This window comes from Lipotes vexillifer, unplaced genomic scaffold, assembly GCF_000442215.2.
Source record: "Lipotes vexillifer unplaced genomic scaffold, Lipotes_vexillifer_v1.1 scaffold418, whole genome shotgun sequence".
NCBI lineage: Eukaryota > Metazoa > Chordata > Mammalia > Artiodactyla > Lipotidae > Lipotes > Lipotes vexillifer.
In genome coordinates, this window is record NW_006798629.1 from 5,076,100 (window position 1) to 5,093,996 (window position 17,897).

Genomic DNA, 17,897 nt, shown 5'->3' on the forward strand with positions numbered 1-17,897 from the left:
AGCAGGAAGCCTTGAGGCCGAGTTCCTAGTAGAGGAGCCCTGTGTCGTCAGGTGGAAATGGGTCGGCCCTTTACTGCTGGTCGCTGACTGACAGTCACGTGTGAAAACTGACTTTATAAAAATAACAGCTTTATTGAGGTATAATTCATATGCCATCAAATTCACTTTTCTTTAAGTGTATCATTCAGTGGTTTTTAGCATATTCACAGAGATGCTCACCTCATACCACTATCTAACACTTGGAGTTAAACTTGACCCTTCTCATTCCTCTCATGGATTCGTCAGTAAATCTCATCAGTTTTGTATAGAATCTGACCTCTTCTCACCACTAAGCTGTGATCATTCTGCTGACTTGGATTTTTGCAATGGCAAAAATTGTTTCCCCTCTTTTTTTTGCTCTCTGACAACCCTAAACTGTTCCCAATGCAGCAGTCAGAGGGATCCTTTTAAAATTAAGTCAAATCATGTCACTCTTCTGCTCAAATCCTCTAGCAGCTTCTACTGGCTTCGCTTCTCAGAGGAAAAGTCATCAAAATTGTCTGCAATTCCTCACCTGATGTGATGCCCCCAGGCCCCATCCGCTCCCCTCATTCTTAGCTTTAGCCACACTGGCCACTCTGCTGTTCTTCAGAACCACCAAGGTCCTGCTTGGGGCCTTGGTACTTGCTGTCCCTTCATATTGTCTGCAAAGCTGGTATTTTACCTTCTTCAAGTTTTTGCCCAAATGTCCTGCACGTCAGTTCTCAGTGACGCCTTCCCTGACCATCCTATTTCAAACTACACACCTTCCTCCGACACTGACAATCCCCTTTCCTGCTTTCTTTTTCCCCACAGTGTTTACTACCATCTAAAATCATATATATTTTAGGAATGTATGTGTCTGTCTCCCCTCACTAGAAACTGAATGCCTTGAGGGATGGGAGTTTAGATGGCTCAGTTTCCAGTCTCCCTGCCCCGCTAAGTGCCTGATACTTACTAGGTGCTCAGTTACTATGGGTGAATGAATGAATAACTGAATGCACACCAGGTGCTGCGCTAGGTCCTTAAATCCTCATAACAACCTTCTGGAAATGTCCCCATCGTATACGTGAGACCTGCGTGGGTCTGGCCGCAGCCAATTCTGTTCACCTATCTTCTGCGCCGTGCCACCCTCCCAGCAGGCCTTCCTAGAGCCCTTGCTCCTGTCTAAGGGAGCTTCGTGGCTCCAGAACCTCTCAGTGAAAAAGGCACTGCAGGGAGTCACAGATGCACCCACTCTGATGTGGGGACCAGTCTTGGATGTAGCCCTTGAGCCAGCACCTTGTCCCATTTCCAGATGCTTCTGCTATGGCCTGGGGGTAGCGGTGTATCTGTTCTGCAATTAATGAAAAGGAAAGGGGTGCTTTTGAAAAACTGGTGAAGGATTTAGGGGTTTTTTTTTTGTATATATTAATAATATAATGTGCCATATAATTGTTTCTGGCTTCTGTTATTAAGGATGATTCCATTAGTGAGGGAAAATCCAGTCATTTCACCTGTGATTTCTGAAAATTGGATTTTTTCGTTTTTTGATATGTGTGCCACACTTGGACCAGTGTAGCTTAAAATAACGCGCAGAAAACTAGCTTTAAAACATCGACAGCTATTCTGATACATAAAAATACATGCATCTTAACACTCCACAGTGTCATTATGTTGACAGTGTGAATAAAGAAGTATTCTAATTGGTCATTTATTAAAAGCAGTAAATTCAGTAGCAGTGAAAGAGTCTGGTGTCTCATTCTTGCTACTTAATTCTTCTTACAGGACAAAGCTCTAAAAACATCCGTTCATCTCCAAGTATTGAGAGTTTGCCTGGAGGAAGAGAGTTCACTGGCTCCCCACCTTCATCTGCTACTAAAAAGGATTCCTTTTTCAGCAACATCTCCCGTTCACGCTCACACAGCAAAACTATGGGCAGAAAAGAATCTGTAAGTATTTTAAGGACGGTTTTCTTTTTATCCTACATTTTCCTCTAGAATGCTGCATTTGTGAAAGCCTCTCTTCGTGCCTAGTTTTATAAAGTTCTTAAAATTTTTACGGACTAAAATGAACTATTTCATCAGAAATATTTTTATTATTATCACTTAGTAATATTTTAATGCCCTGATCTATAGTACACTGGGGTGGGGGTGAGGGAAAATAGCATCAATTAAGATAAGTTGAATCCCAAATCTTCATCCTTTTTTTCCTCTACAAATGCCTTTGTCAAAGCCTGCATTGTCTTCTAAAATGCTAAGAAATAGCATTATACCAAACCGTAGAATAAGACACTTAAACCAAGCTGTTTTTTTCAGTTTTAAGTATTTCTTGAAAATGAAAAACAGCTATTTTACCAATTGTTTTTAAAAGTTATACAGATTACCTTTAAATTATGGTGTAGTGATAGCTGCTGTCTAAGATCCTTTGTATACATTACTCAAAAGGACACAGCTAACGCATATCAACTACAGTACTTAAAAAATCTCATTGTTTCTGGAAAAATGTTTAAGTCACCTTCACAAGAGATAAAACATTTAGTCACGCTTGATAGCTAGTTCCACCCAGTATTCTAATATGAAGAATTCATCTGCCCACTGGAAGAGGCTGTAAATGCAAGGTCTTACAGCCAAGGACTAGCTGTTGCTGAAACAGTGCTAAGATGGAGGGGCGGGCTGTACAACCTTTGAGGGATAATTATTTAAGGTACATAGGCCAGATAACAGCATGGTATCTATCTGCGTGACTGTATGACACTCAGCTTCCTGGTGCTTCCGCCACCTCATCTGCAAGTTAAACAGCATACTTTGCCCTCTGAAGGGAACGGTTCACCACATACTCTCTCGGGGCGCTTTCCACGGGTAGGAACCGTGCTTCTCTAATTTGTAGAAGAGCAGAGTGGAGCTTCCATTTGCAAATGGCAGCTTAAATGCAAGCAGTTAGCTCTGCTGCCTCCTAAACTCCACTCCAGGAACAGTTAAGGTCATTTCAGATAAACCCTAGAGGAATAAGGAAACAGGAGAGACCATAGCAGCTAGCTTTTTGTTACTTGGAGAGCAGATGTTAAGTGGAAGCTAACTTAGCGGCCGAAGAAAGCTGGGAATGCTAAGCCAGCAGTAGGGAAAAACCAAGAAGCAACCTGAGTGAGACGGTAAAACCCTCTAGAAGCTCAGGAACTGGAAGCGGGGTGAAGGTGGAGCTGAAGACATGAGGACTGGTTAGAAGTTTCTTCAAGAAACGGATAGATTCCCATCCTCGCTCTGGCAGAAGACTGGAGGTTTAATTCTCTGGGAAGTGTGAAACAGAATGTCTCTGGACTGAGAGAGATCAGGAATATTCGAGTATGAGACCACCCTCCTGGAAAAGGGTGCTGAATATATTTAAATACTGAATTGAGATCCCCAGGCCTCACCCCACTTGCTTCCCAGAACACCAGTAAGTATGTCCCTTCAGGCAGGAGATTGGAAGGGTTTTCTCTAGGCAGAAGTCACAAATTAAAAAAACCTTAGGGGTTCTCCAGGGAGACAGTCAGTTCTCTTTACAGTGAACTCAACCATCACAGGCCCATCTAAGCACAGAAACTTCTCTTAACTTGTAGTTCACACTATTTTATATGGGCAAGACAGGCAAGAATCACCAGACACTAGAGGAGAGCATCTAATCGTGACAGACAGGCAGAAACAAATAGATAAAAAGCAACTGGGAAGAAACAAGTCTTTGCAGGAGAACGCTTCAGAAAAATATATTCATCCAGAGAATAACAACAAAACCTATTAGAAATTAAAAGATGACATCTGAAATGTAAAACTCAATAGAATAGTTGGAAGATACAATTGAGGAAACCTCCCCAGAAAATAGGATACAAGACAGAAATGGAAGGTAAGAGAAATAAATATAATAAATAAAAAAAAAATTAGAGAACCAGCCCAGAAGGTTCAAAATCTAAAAAAAAAAAAACAGGAGTTGCAGAAAGAGGGAACAGAGAAAGTGACAGGAAGGAAATAATCAAAAATATAATTCAGTTAGTTTTTCCACTAATGAAAGACCTGAGTTTTCAGACTGAAAAAGGTCATAGAAAGTCCCACGTGAATAAAAACAAACCCACACCCAGATACACCACCAAAAAGGCTCAGAACCCTGGGAGCAAAGAGGTAGCCTACAAACATGTAGAGTTGGGGAAAAATAAAGATTTCCAACAAAGGGTGAGGAATTACAATAGCTACAGATTTCACATGGTGACACCAGAAGTAAGACAATGGAGGAGAAATTCCTTCAAAGTTCTGAAGGGAAATTACTTCCAGCCTAGATTCAGTCCCTAGCTAAGCTAATTATGTGTGAGGGCCACTTTCAGACATTCAAGATTCAAAAAATGTATTCACTTGCACCCATTCTCAGAATCCACTGGAGGATGTACTCTACAAAAATGAGGACAGGTACCAAGGGTAAAGAATACATGAGAACAGGAAATAGAGCAACCAGAGAGAGACAAAAGGATTCCTCAGAAGGATAATGCAGGGAATCCCGGAGTATACAAAGCATGACTGTTTAGCAGATCCAAAGAGCAGTAGCCAGCCTGGACTGGAGCAACTCAAAAGGTTCCAGACAGTTTTCTCTAAAAAGACGAAATTGAAAGAATGACTCGTATATTTGGACAAATCGAGAAATTTACACAGCTACAGGTGAGTTTAGGTTTGAATTAGTGATAACTTTTTAAAAATGAAGCCATTAAAACACAGGACAACTATATGCCAATAAAAATGAAAAAAACAAAAAACACAGGACAAGGTAACTCCAAAGAAAAACCAAGGGTGTATAGGAAAAGACAGAAAGGTACTGATAAACCCTGTCACTGAGCCAGGCCTGATTTACATAAACATTATGATGTAAGTCTGTTGACTGTTAATCTGTGATAAAAATCCACTGAGAAAGGTGGGTGGGTAACTGCGTTTGCTTGGGGAGGGGAAGGAGTAGGTGGTGGTCAGACATCTTCATCTTCTTTCCTGGAAAATCAGCGAATAATACTCTAGAAAAATCAAGAGGTGGCAATATAAGCTAGAGCTATAAAGGTGAGAAAAAAAGCAGGCGTAAAAGAGTTGAAAGTGGTTGCTAGAGCAGGAAGCAGAGGGTGGGGCTGTGTGAACTCCTTTTCATAACAAGCCTTGTAGAACCATTGGACTCTTTTCAGCGTTACATATGTAACTCAGATTAAAAATAATAACTAAAAATCTCAACAAAAATAGGATGTATTGGCATAATAAATTAGTAGAGGAGCTGTTTGCCTGCACAAAGAGCATGTCTCTGAAGAACCAGAGTAAGGAATAACAAGTGAGAAAGCATACGGAGACAGGTCTGATTTGCGTTCTGTCCTCTTCTGGTGCCATATGGGTTAGTCTACAGCACCAGCTAATTACTTTTCTTTATGGTGCTACTGTAACTTAAAGCTGAGAAGTTGAGCAAAAATAGAAACGGAGTAAGTCTGACTCTCTACGTAGACCTGCTGTGAACCCAGAAACAGAATGCCCAACTCTTATTCAAAATTTAGTATATTGCCTAAGTTGTGGGAAGTAAGTAGACAGAACTTTTCAAGAGAAAGCGCACGGTTTTCCGAGTTACAGGTTATTATTTTAGGAAATAATTTATCGTGGTCAGTGCTCTTTGCCAAATCATTCCAGTTCTGCGCCACTCTGGGCACTGGACGGGACTGCACCCCACCCCGTCCCCTGAGACCCTTTGGAGCTGTGTGGCCTGTTGTGTCCCGTGAGTTGGGAACAGCAGTGGCAGGCATGTGTTGCCACTGCAGGGTTTTCCACAGCCCTCTCCTTCCCTCTGGCACGGTGAGCAGAACCCACGTGTCAGCCCGTGATAGACGTGGAGCCTGAGTGAGAAACAAGCCTTTATTGAGTTAAGCTGAGATTGTTGCTTTGCACAGCATAATGCACAGTTGGAAATGTTCAGGCCCAGAGCTGAAATTCATTCTCCCATGGGACCACCAGAGTGGTCACGGTGGCACCAGAGCCTGTGACGAGGCACCGACCATCCTTGCTCCCATTTTGCTTTCATTTCCAGCCCCATTTAGTGTGATACAGGGGTTTTCCATGTCCTTAGAAAAGTTCAAGGTAATTTTTCATTAACATCATCATCATCACCAGTTTCTCACGCAGCAGGTGGCCAGAAACTGAAGCAAGGACATCTGTTGCTTTGGGTCCCTAGTGCCTTAAACTGTATGATGCCTTTTAGATTTCAAGACTCAGCTGATCTTTTAAAGTATCCCAGGGTTAAGAAATGGTTGATGTCAGTTAACAAAAGGCTGAAATAGCAGTTGAAAACAGACATTAAAACAAAAGTAACCAGGCTTCCCTGGTGGCGCAGTGGTTGAGAGTCCGCCTGCCGATGCAGGGGATAGTGGTTCGTGCCCCGGTCCGGGAAGATCCCACATGCCGCGGAGCAGCTGCGCCCGTGAGCCATGGCCGCTGAGCCTGCACGTCTGGAGCCTGTGCTCCGCAACGGGAGAGGCCACAACAGTGAGAGGCCTGCGTACCGCCAAAAAAAAAACAAAAACAAACAAACAAAAAAAGTAATCTAGTAAGTCGTTATCAACCTAAAAGTGGTGAAATCTGCTTATGATGTGTCTAATCTTATCATTGAGAAACAATTTTTTTCAACATCAATATAGGTATGACGTATTTTGGACAAGAATCACGTATTAGGTCGTAGAACTTATTTCCTCTCACTATTGCCTTTTATGGATCATAGAAAGACTTTCTGTAATCCACAGGCTACCTTTCTTAAATGAAGGTGTATCACATTTACTCCTGGTAATGCCCCCGATCTGGTTGTATAATAGAAGAACACAAAACTCAGCTAAGACTATAGAGGGGTAACAAATTAAGCTTTGTGCGATGTGTTTATAAAAGACATTGTTTTCTGAAATGCAAGCAAACTAGTAGGAAGTTTTAAGAATTGACCTTACTTCTTTATCAGTGGTAGTATTGTTTTGAGGATTGGTATTTATTCATGAAGACGATTTTCCCTCTGCTTTGTTTCCCAAAAGAGTCTTTAGGGCTCACCTAATTCCATCCAGGTTTTAATCAAGCTCTGATTTTTTTAGTCTTGAGGAAATTGGCAATTTTGATACTTAAGTTTTCATGCTTTATTTCGCAGGGTAATATAAATGACATCCAGTAGTTAGTTTTCTAGAAATCTATTTTAGTTGGTCATTCATCTGACTGCTAAATAAATTTTAACTTGTTTTAGCATCATTAGTCATGTTCTGTGATTGTTGCCAAGTCGTTTTCCAAGAATATCTTTACTAAGGTTAAAGATAGGGAATATGAGAAAGACTCTGAAATTGATTTGTGTAGGTGAATAAGTTCTAATCTTTAAGCACATTAGCCAACTAAACGATCTTTTCTGAATTCCTGATGAACTGCAAGACATTATGCTATGCTTTGTGATAATTACATACCAATCTCCAAAGATCTAAACTTATAAATGGTTCAGAATCCTCTCTAGGCCACAGGAAATCAAAGTTACCTGAGCTGAAAGTCCCTGCATAAGACAGGGTGTGTAATGAGCTACCCACCACCTGCGGGCTCGCAGCACCACTGGGGGTGCCACCCTGTGTCTTTGTGACCCCCGCACGCACTGAGCTTTGTCCTACAGTGGTTTGAACACATGCCTTTGTCATACTAATAGGATTTATTTTTATAGTATTCATTGATCTCTCCTTTATCACAACAAAATGACAAAAAGTTTCAGATGAGTGAAAACAGATTTGAAAGCAGACTCATACTTCTGGAAGTATAGACAACCTGAACATTACCTGATCTACATTACCTGATTACATCATCTCAGGTCATGTTCTAGTAATTGGAATTCAAGACATAACCATATAAGACATATGAGAGCAGTCCCAATGAAGGTGCTTACAGTGAAATTGGGGAGGGGGGAACACATCAAAAGTTAAGTAATAATTACACTAAATAAAAATATAACTCATCAGCAGGAGAGGCATAAGATGGTTTAATGCTATCCAACAGTAAAGACAGTAACTAATATGGATTCAAAAGATAGACCACCATGGGCTTTATTGGTCCAGACAAGCTTCACGTGAGAGATTAGACTTGAACCACAGACATATTTCTTCTTCCACCAACTGCAACCATTGTTTTCCCTCATGAAGACCCCGAGACTTCCTAGGAGAGACAGTGCGGGGAGGATATCGAACAGGCGGTCAGCAGTGCCTGCCGTAGCTGTTCTCTCCTCCCTCCCTCACACCCTCTGACAGAGTGTAAGATAGTTGGGCTTATATCAAGTTGCTTTTGGTAAGAGTAAGAGAAATTACTGCCTCAAATGAGGAAGTTTGTTGCTTATTATCTAACGTAACAAGAGTCCCGAGAGAGGCAGGTGTGGAGTTGGATGATTCAGCCCTGGGGTCACCAGCTTTCCATTCGGCCACCTCAGTGTGTTGGCTTTGTCCTCAACACGCTCCCGGTCCCGCCATTTTTCTCAAGAAGGCTGCCACAGAACCCGGCAGGTGCCCTGTCACCCCTACCCCCTCACACGCACACAGTGTCTTCTAGAGAAGTCTGTTTGGAAGTTCCCCGGCAGGCTTTCCCTCCCACCTCATCGGTTGGGCAGAATTAAATCCCGTGCCCACTCTAAACCCAGTCAGCCAGGGGAAAGGTTTAGAGAAGTCCACGGCGGTGTGGAAAGGTGGTGGAAGCGGGTGACCAGACACTTTGAGGGACCAATTATCCCTGAAGTATTAATTGCCAAAACGGTTCATCTAATCCTTCCCTAAAGCATTTACGTTTGAAAAGAGCCAGTTCTGTTGTATCAGTGATGTTTTAGTTGTAGATTTTCAGGCAGCTTGAGTTGGACTGGTAGTTGGAAGAGGGAAATTGAGCAGTGGCCTTCCCAGTAGGTCAGAATTTTCCTGGCTATATGATTTTTCTCTTCAGTCAGTGATGTATACTTCCTAAGAAGTTATATTATGTGGAAAGTATTGATTATAATGGATTTTTTATGGGCTTCTGCATGGAATTGAAAACTGGCATCTAGAGTGTATCTAATTACAGGACTTTTTTCAAATAATATATAATTGTAATCTCTCATTTAATCAGTAATACTAATGATAACTGGATTAAAATATAGTCCTATTGAAAATACATTTCCATTTAAGATAGTTTATTGAAATGAATAGATATAAAATGAATTTAAATATCAGTTTTTCTGGCTTCATTTTCAAATCTCACGATAGGAATTTTAATTTAAGGCCAAAATGAACTCAGATAGTTGATCCATGATATTTAGTTGTCATTTGGTGTCATATGAATCGTGCTCACATAACAAACAAGTCTTTCTGCCAGTGTGTCAGCTCGGGGTCAGGGAAGATGGACCATATCTTTGTAGGAGTGTCCCATCCTTCTCTCTCTCTCTCTCTTTTTGCCTTACCCAGTCCACGTAATATCACTGCAAAGAAATGTGAACATCAGAGGGAACGTCATAAAGAACACTCTGTTGTCGACAGCTCATAGGATGACAATATTAATTTAACTTCTGTTAAACAGGTTTTATAACCAACTTTTAACATCTTTATGCATCAATAAATTTATTTTTAACCAAAACATCTGAGGAGCCTCTGAAAACAGAACCACAGGGAGTGGAGTGCTGAACCTTGACTCAATGCCAATTTTAGGGCAGTGAAGATGTTGCCCTTTGGGGTTGAATGAGATGCTTATCCCCTCGTGCTGGGCCCTCTTCCCCCATCATTTGTCTTCAGCCCCATAATCTCCATAAAATGCCAAGATGCCAGACCAGACCATGCTGATCACTGCCCCAGAGGCAGAAACAATGGTTTGGGGAGAGCTCAAGTGAAGCAATTAGAAATATTTAGAATCCCTGGCCAGAAATTCCTGTGGGTTTGAATTATCCCAAATTAAATGTGTCATTGATAGCATTTGCTTCCTTCCAATGGCCTTTCTTGAAACTTGACATTTGTTTCACCTTTTAATGCCACGTTATCTTAGGGACAGTAATTTGTGCCCCGAAGTGCACATGTGCATGGCAGGGAAGGAAGAGAGGGCTTCCCATTGCCCTGTGCAGACGGCAGTCAGTCAAGGCCAGGGGCCAAACTGAGGAGACTGTTGGGTGGTCCTCCTTTTCTGTCTCGATGGCACCCCCAGCGCCTCCTACCCAGCGCCATCCTGCTTTTAAGTCTCCTACCCCTAACATCTCATCATTTATCCTTTGAAACACCTATGTTTACTTTTCCAGGACGCTGTATTTTTGATCCACTGGGCTTTACTCCCACAAAGAATGGCTTTGCTCCTGTCGTAGGAACTCTAGGCCTACTGAGCCAAGGGCGGGGGTGGGGGTGGGGGGCGGGAATCTTTGTCAGGCGGCCTGCCCCTTGCCTTGAAACTTTCAGACCGAGTCACGCCTTTCTGGTTGCTCCTTGTGCCAGAGCTGCTGTACCCAGAGGGTCAGTCAGAGGCTTGGGCGCCTTTTTACTTCCCTCAGCCCTGCTATCTTCCCCCCAGTGTTTTGCTCCGAGATGCCCGTGTGTCAGGCACTCATGGATCGGTGTGAGTACCGGGAAGCTCACGCCTCCCGCGGGGGAGAAGAGAGCAGTGACAGGCATCGCCAGTGCAGCCTGGGCACTGCTCACGAGAGCCCCGCGGAGGGCAGGTGGGCACCCAGCCCAGCCTGGGTGAGGCTCACCAAGCAGCAAGCCTGAGTTGGGGGCCGTTTCCTTCTCTGCTCAAAGGTAGTATCCATTCCCCAAGTCCTGTACCCAAAGGAGGTGACTTCTTTCCTAATTAACTTAAAAGCATGTTTGAGGTTAGTAAAGGCCCCAAGAGGGAGTTGCCATTGTTGGAAAGATTCAGAATCTTTCTATACTGTGGCAGTGATGATTAAAAGAACATGGATGGTACCAGGAAAACCTGCTAGCAATGACACAAATAACTAATAATAAGATGAGAAAAGAAAAACAAAAATAAAATTCATTTGACCATAAAAATAATAATAAACATAATCATTTACACAGAGAGTTCACCATTCATGCTTTATTAAGCCTCTTAATAAGCATGTCTGTCATTACAAATGCACCTGATTAACTGTCGTAACTTTATTTGATTAGATTAGTAAACTTTGCTCATATACGCTTGACCTTCGTCTGAGGTGTTTGCTTGTGAGGTACAGTTGGTCACGAGCAAATTTTTAAAATATGTGAAAAAAACAACCACCAAGACGGCTCCCAGCCCTGACATTACAGTGTGGCTGAAGGATTTACAAAGCCTTGACTATATGGATCACCAGAAGGTAATATAGTCCAGTTCCCAAGCTTCCTTTTTATCTAAGATGATGACAAAGCCACTCCTCCTTTCCCTCAGAATCGTTACCAGCTTAGTACAGTTCTGTCGATAGCCTCATCATTTCTAGTCAAAACGGCATGTTCCAAAGTTACCTAGGTCAGTTGATAGAAACTTTAACAGCAGTAACTCAAAGCATGATGATTGTAATAAGCCAAGAACAAATTAGCTTTATATTAAATTCTAAAAAGTTATGGGCTACCTTGGAAAATGAGAGAAAAGGGTAAAGAAAAGTGTTTCAACTGGAAAAGTACTTATGGAAGGGGCCACTCCTCCCCCACCCCCATCATTTATTCGTAGACCCCTGACTAGACTCTGATTCCTGCTTTTCTTGGTCATATTTCCCAGTTGTTTCTTCACCTTTGATGTTCTTACTGTTCTGCTTTAACACTTCTTTTACCTCATTCCTTCGTCTGGAGCATATTCCTTTGCCATTTCATTTTGTTTAAGTTTCTATTTGTATTTTTATGTATATAGTAGGCTAGTTATGTTTCTTGACCTTGCAGAAGTGGCCCTCTGTCGGGGATGTCCTATGTTTCCCAGCAGTACGCTCCCCTTTCATCACCCAAGGACCAGGGACCAGCTGGTCCCAGGGTAGTGTCTGGCCTGCATTCGTGGACTCCGTCTGCAGGCTGCAGGATCACAGTTTTCTTGTTTCTGGGGTCTGCCCCCAGGTGGGTGAGGCTGGTCTAGAGGCTTGTGCAGGCTTCCTGGCAGGAAGAGCCAGTGCCTGCCCACTGGTGGGTGGAGCTGGTTCCTGGCCCTCTTGAGGGCAGGGCCGTGTCAAGGGGTGTGTTTAGAGGGGGCCGTGGGTTCAGGAGGACTTAGGCAGGCAGCCTGTCTGCTGATGGGTAGGGCTGTGTTCCCGCCCTGTTGTTTGGCTTGAGGTGTCCCAGCACTGGAGCCTACAGGCTGTTGGGTGGAGCCAGGTCTTGGAACTAATGACCCAAGCAAGATGTCACCCTCCAGTGAGAGTCCACGAAGATGAATACTCCCTGAATACTCCCTGATTTTTATGCCCCCAGGTTGAGCCACAGCTGCCCCCCGCCTCCCCAGGAGACCCTCCGAGACCCTCACGTAGGTCTGGCCCAGGTTCCTGTGAAGTAACTGCTTTTGCCCTGGATCCCAGTGGGCACGAGACCTTGTGTGTGCCCTCCAAGAGTGGAGTCTCTGTTTCCCCCAGTCCTGTGGAGCTCCTGCAGTCAAGCCCCACTGGCCTTCAAGGCCAGATGCTCTGGGGGTCCTCCTCCTGATGCGAGACCCCCAGGTAGAATTGTAAACAAGGTCATGAAAGTTTGCAACACCTACCTGAGTTCTTTCATGTGTCCCCTCAGATATCTCAAGGATTCCACTAACAGGGAAGTGGAAAGAACTGGCAAAGTGATATCATCAACCTGTCCACATACACACGTACCCCCCCCCCCACCGCACAGTCCAGAAATCGGCAGGGGTCCCAACATGCAGAATCACGCCCCAGTCAGTCTAGAATAAACTGTGAGAAATGCTGCCACATCGCTTAGCATCAGGGTGTGCTCAGTCTACACTCTAGGTAGTCTTCTGGGTCTGGAGCATATTTGTATACTCCACATGCATCTCTTACTCATCCATCATGGTATAAAGATACATATTCTGTGAAACATCAAGAACAATACTTTGGAAAATGAAATTGAAGAAAAAAAGAATGAAACCAGCAAGGAAACACTAGGTAATAATGCTAACATATACAGAAATCTTACGTTCATCCCCAGACAACAATCAAACTTTAATCTCATCCAGCTAGACTATTAATAGCTATTTACTGCCCGGGATGAATGAATGTTGAGTTTTTTCTCAGTGTCTATAATCAAATTCACTCATCCATAGGCTCTGTTATGACTAAACTCTTTTTTGATACCCTTGATGAAAGTCTCCAAGTTAGATTTGAAGGTTGGGTCAGCACAAGATTTTTTTTTTTTTTTTTCCCCCTCAAATAAATGAGCAGGCCTGATTCTTTTGCCAGGAACTGAGATTTAAATTTATGAGATGGACTGATCAAATGTAAAGACTGTTTCAATCCTGGACCTTGCATTTCATTCCAAAGAGAGCGTCATTATTTAGGATGCTTTGAGCTCACTATAATGGAAATCCTGACTCAAACCGATTCAGATAGTAAAGAAAATTATTAGCTCAAAAAAGTCCGAAGACCTGATCATTCCTGGCTTCACATCAGAATCAACTGGAGAGCTTAAAAAAATACTGGTAACAGAAGTACTGAATCAGAATCTTTTGGGTGGGGCTTGGGTCCTGGTCATTGTTAAAAGCTTCCCAGGGCTTCCCTGGTGGCGCAGTGGTTGAGAGTCCGCCTGCCGATGCAGGGGACACGGGTTCATGCCCCCGTCTGGGAGGATCCCGCGTGCCGCGGAGCGGCTGGGCCCGTGAGCCATGGCCGCTGAGCCCGCGCGTCCGGAGCCTGTGCTCCGCAACAGGAGAGGCCACAACGGTGAGAGGCCTGCATACAGCAAAAAAAAAAAAAAAAGCTTCCCAGCTTGTTCAAATGTACAGTCAAGGTTTGGAGCTGATGATTTAGAAACTCATCAGCATCTTCAAGGGCCCCAGTTCCTTGCACCTCTCTGCCTAGCCCTGCTCAGAGCAGGCCCTTCCTTAGGTTAGAAGCAAGAAAAGGAGAGACCGACCGTGTCTTCCTGCGGCTCTGGATTGGGGTGGCCTCCCCTTAGGGGAGGCTCCTGGCTGCAGGACCCTCTTGCGGAGGAAGAGGTGGAGTGAACAGTGGGGGCACCAGCGTCCTCGCCCCTCCCGCGCGGAGTCAGAGTTCAGTCAGCCCTGCCACGTGCCGCCGTGATCTCCAGACCGAAGCTTTTATGCAAACAGTTACATCTGTGGGAAAATATATCAATTTGATTGTCATGAGTGTATTCATCTTCAAATGAACAGGCATCTTTGCAACGGTCAGTTTTGCTGGAGGCAGTTTATACGTTCCCCCAGATCACCAGGCTGTACAAGATCATTAAAAACCACTGGACTCATGGGGAAGATGGGATTGGGGAACAACATTAAAAAACTTCATCAGTGACACATGAAGTAGGAACCTAGTTGGTTTGACACATGTTAAAATGATTATGAAATAAAGAAATACGCAATAAATATGACCCTTTACCTTGAAAAACACCTGCTACTTGGTTGGAGAAGTGACCATCATCGGAAAGGTCGCAACTTATGAGTTACAGTGAAGTAATGGAAGGAGAATTCTCTGTAATCTGACAGATTTGGGTTATGGGTGCAGCTTGTCACACACACCGTGAACCCAGGTCACTGGCAGATGTGTGAGGTGTGCACATGTATGCATTCTGTGTATTCCTGCATGTCTGGGTCCAGCTTCGCGCAGTTGTCTGCGTTGACCCAGTCTTTCTTGTGGATGCAACTGTGCATAAGCAAACATGGGATTCACGCTGTGCTCCGTTGTTCCCTAATCCATCGATCTCATTGGAACAAGTTCACATTTTCAAAACAAGCATCATAACAGAACTGACTCTACTCTGGGTGTGACGTGCAGCTTCTGATTTTGGTTGGGTTGGGGAAAGGAAGTTATGGTAAGATTACACTTTCTGTATTAATATTTTGTTCCCAGTTCAGTAACTGAGTTCTCAGTTCTTGGTTCAATAACAGTACCCTGCTAATCAGAACTTTTAGAATAAGTCCATTTTGTTAATGGCCACATACATCCCTAGTATTTATAACATCGGCTTTCTCGCTGTGAATGTCTGAGTCCCCATCAGAATTCTGCAGGTGCTCTTTCTTCCCCGGGATAAATCTTGAGGCACAGCCTGCAGGGCCCTTGATACCCTCACCGTGTTCAGCATTACAGTGAGAGCCTCGCTCCAAATCCCCAGCCTTTCAGGAATGCACAGCTGTTTCGTACCTCCAATCAAGCGTGCTGTCTCACACCTCTGTGCTCCTTTGCTCCACTGTCTCTTCTGACCAGAATGATTCATGGGGCCCTAAAACTCCTAGAGTTCCTTCCAGTCTCTGCCCAAGCACCTCGTGTCCCATGGAGCCTTCCCTGCCACCCTCTGGAAGCTTTAAGCACTTTCAGGAGGTAGCTGTGGTCCTACTGAAGCTACCGATTCTGGAGTCCCTCCCTTAATCTACGGAAGCAGCATCTAAAGATGAGGCATGTCCTAGGTTATCTGCAGTTGCTTCCTTTGCTTTCACTGTCTGAGAACTGCTTGTATTTAGTTATAAGGCTTTTCCAGGCACTTGTCTCTATCACAGTATCTCCTGAGCCAGATATTGTGTCTGGCACTCAGTAAATGTTTAGGAATGAATGAAGCCTGTTGAGGGCTTTTTTTCTGCTGCACAAGGATTCAGACGCATTAGGCTTTCCTCTGGCCTTTTCTAGAACCTGAAAAGTCACCTCATTGCCCAGTGGCATTCACCAACCACATATGAAAAATAGCAAGAGTTGCTGGTATCTAGTGAAAATGGGGTTTTTATAAATTAGTTTAAGGGACAAAAATTTTTAAAGTGTGATAGGTATATAAATAAACCAGTAATTTAGAGAATTATTTCCTTCTCACATATTTTTTTTATTCCAGAAGTCTCAGAACTGGTAATGTTTGTGTTAATCAAAGCTGTTCCAACACTTGGTTTCCTTTTACCAATTATAACTTAAAGCACTTCGTAAACCATGCGTGATCCTCAACTTGGATTTCTGTAGGGTGCCATTTTTTGTTTGTCTCTAATGGGACATCATGGGGGTCAGTAGCCCAGAGCATTATGGTACAGGGGTGCACATTTCATCCTCACACAGGTACAATTAGCCTTGCCGTAGAGAAGCAGTGTTGGCTGAGGCCCTTCTGTCTGGGTCAGCCATTGTGCAGACGCCTACTTTGGTGCCAGAATCAGCAAGGGAGAGCACGCAGATGGTTCTACCCAGACAGCAACTCCATGAGAAGCCGGGCCGGAGGCCTCCGTGCTGGCTGGGTGGTTTCATCAGTTGGTCTGATCACGTGTAAGTGGAGAGGGGAAAACCCTTGATAAATAAAGTAACATCTGTGCTAATAGGCATGGTGGAGGAGAGAACCATTCTGGTTTACAAAAGATCGGCCAGGTTCCCTAATTATAAAAACACAACATGAAGGCGATAGCCTAAAAGCCCAAAAGATGGGGACATTTCCCCACAAATGCCATTTAGTCAGCCTGTCAAACACAATCCCTTCTAGGAGAGAGCCTTTTTTTTTCCAGTTAAAATGTTCAGAAGACCGGCAATTGCCTTAACAACTGCGCTTAACATTTCTATGCCTTTCGAATTTTTAAAGGCTAGGAAGTTCCTAAGACAAGCCATACGCATATGATGATTTTTTTAAAAGAGCAGTAACAGGATTTTCGCAAATAGAAGGTTTATAACTATGCGAGTAAGGTTTTATTCTTCCACTGATTACACCTGTGTGAGGCTGTCCTAGTTAAAGATTTTATTTTAATTTCCAGTATGTTTTTTCAGGACTGTACGTTTATTCCGTTTACTTTAAAATCTATAGTACATGATCCAGTTATTTGTCACTATTCTTTTCTATTTACTCTATTTATTGTGTTTTTGTAAACAACCTCTAGAAAGGCAAAGTTAGATTAAAATAGCTCATAATGTTGAAATGGTAATAGGCAGAAAAGCATATTTCTAAATGCTCAATGTATTTATCAGATATTACTTTTTATGATTATTATTAAAATATCTTCAGAAAATCAGGGATGAATTTAAATACCATAGATAATGACACGTTCTACCATTTTCTTTTTATTGCATTTACGTTTGAAAAGCATCCTTTATTCTCGGATATACTTAAACACAGCCTCTGTTTATTGAAAGTTACAGAAGAGAGCGTGCATAACCCCAAAAAATTAATTTATGTTGGACTTTAAAATAAGTACTTGTGCAAAAACAGAAATATAGATCAATGGAACAGGATAGAAAGCCCAGAGATAACCCTGTGCACATGTGGTCACCTTATCTTTGATAAAGGAGGCAAGAATGTACAATGGAGAAAAGACAGCCTCTTCAATAAGTGCTGCTGGGAAAACTGGACAGCTACATGTAAAAGAATGAAATTAGAACACTCCCTAACACTGTATACAAAAATAAACCCAAAGTGGATTAAACACCTAAATGTAAGGCCAGACACTATCAAACTCTTAGAGGAAAACATAGGCAGAACTCTCTATGACATAAATCACAGCAAGATCCTTTTTGACCCACCTCCTAGAGAAATGGAAATAAAAACAAAAATAAACACATGGGACCTAATGAAACTTAAAAAGCTTTTGCACAGCAAAGGAAATCATAAACACGACAAAAAGACAACCCTCAGAATGGGAGAAAATATTTGCAAACGAAGCAAGTGACAAAGGATTAATCTCCAAAATATACAAGCAGCTCATGCAGCTCCATATCAGAAAAACAAACAACCCAATCCAAAAATGGGCAGAAGACCTAAATAGACATTTCTCCAAAGAAGATATACAGACTGCCAA

General features: G+C 43.0%; 1 protein-coding gene across 1 annotated transcript in view; it reads left to right on the forward strand.

Annotated features, from left to right (window-relative positions):
- The window catches only part of TBC1D5 (TBC1 domain family member 5), a 358,157-nt gene that overhangs the window by 297,445 nt on the left and 42,815 nt on the right, over nt 1–17,897 (forward strand). The window contains exon 17 of the mRNA XM_007470644.1: nt 1,786–1,949. Within this exon, the coding sequence (XP_007470706.1) occupies nt 1,786–1,949 (164 nt within the window). The remainder of the gene's footprint in view (nt 1–1,785; nt 1,950–17,897) is intronic.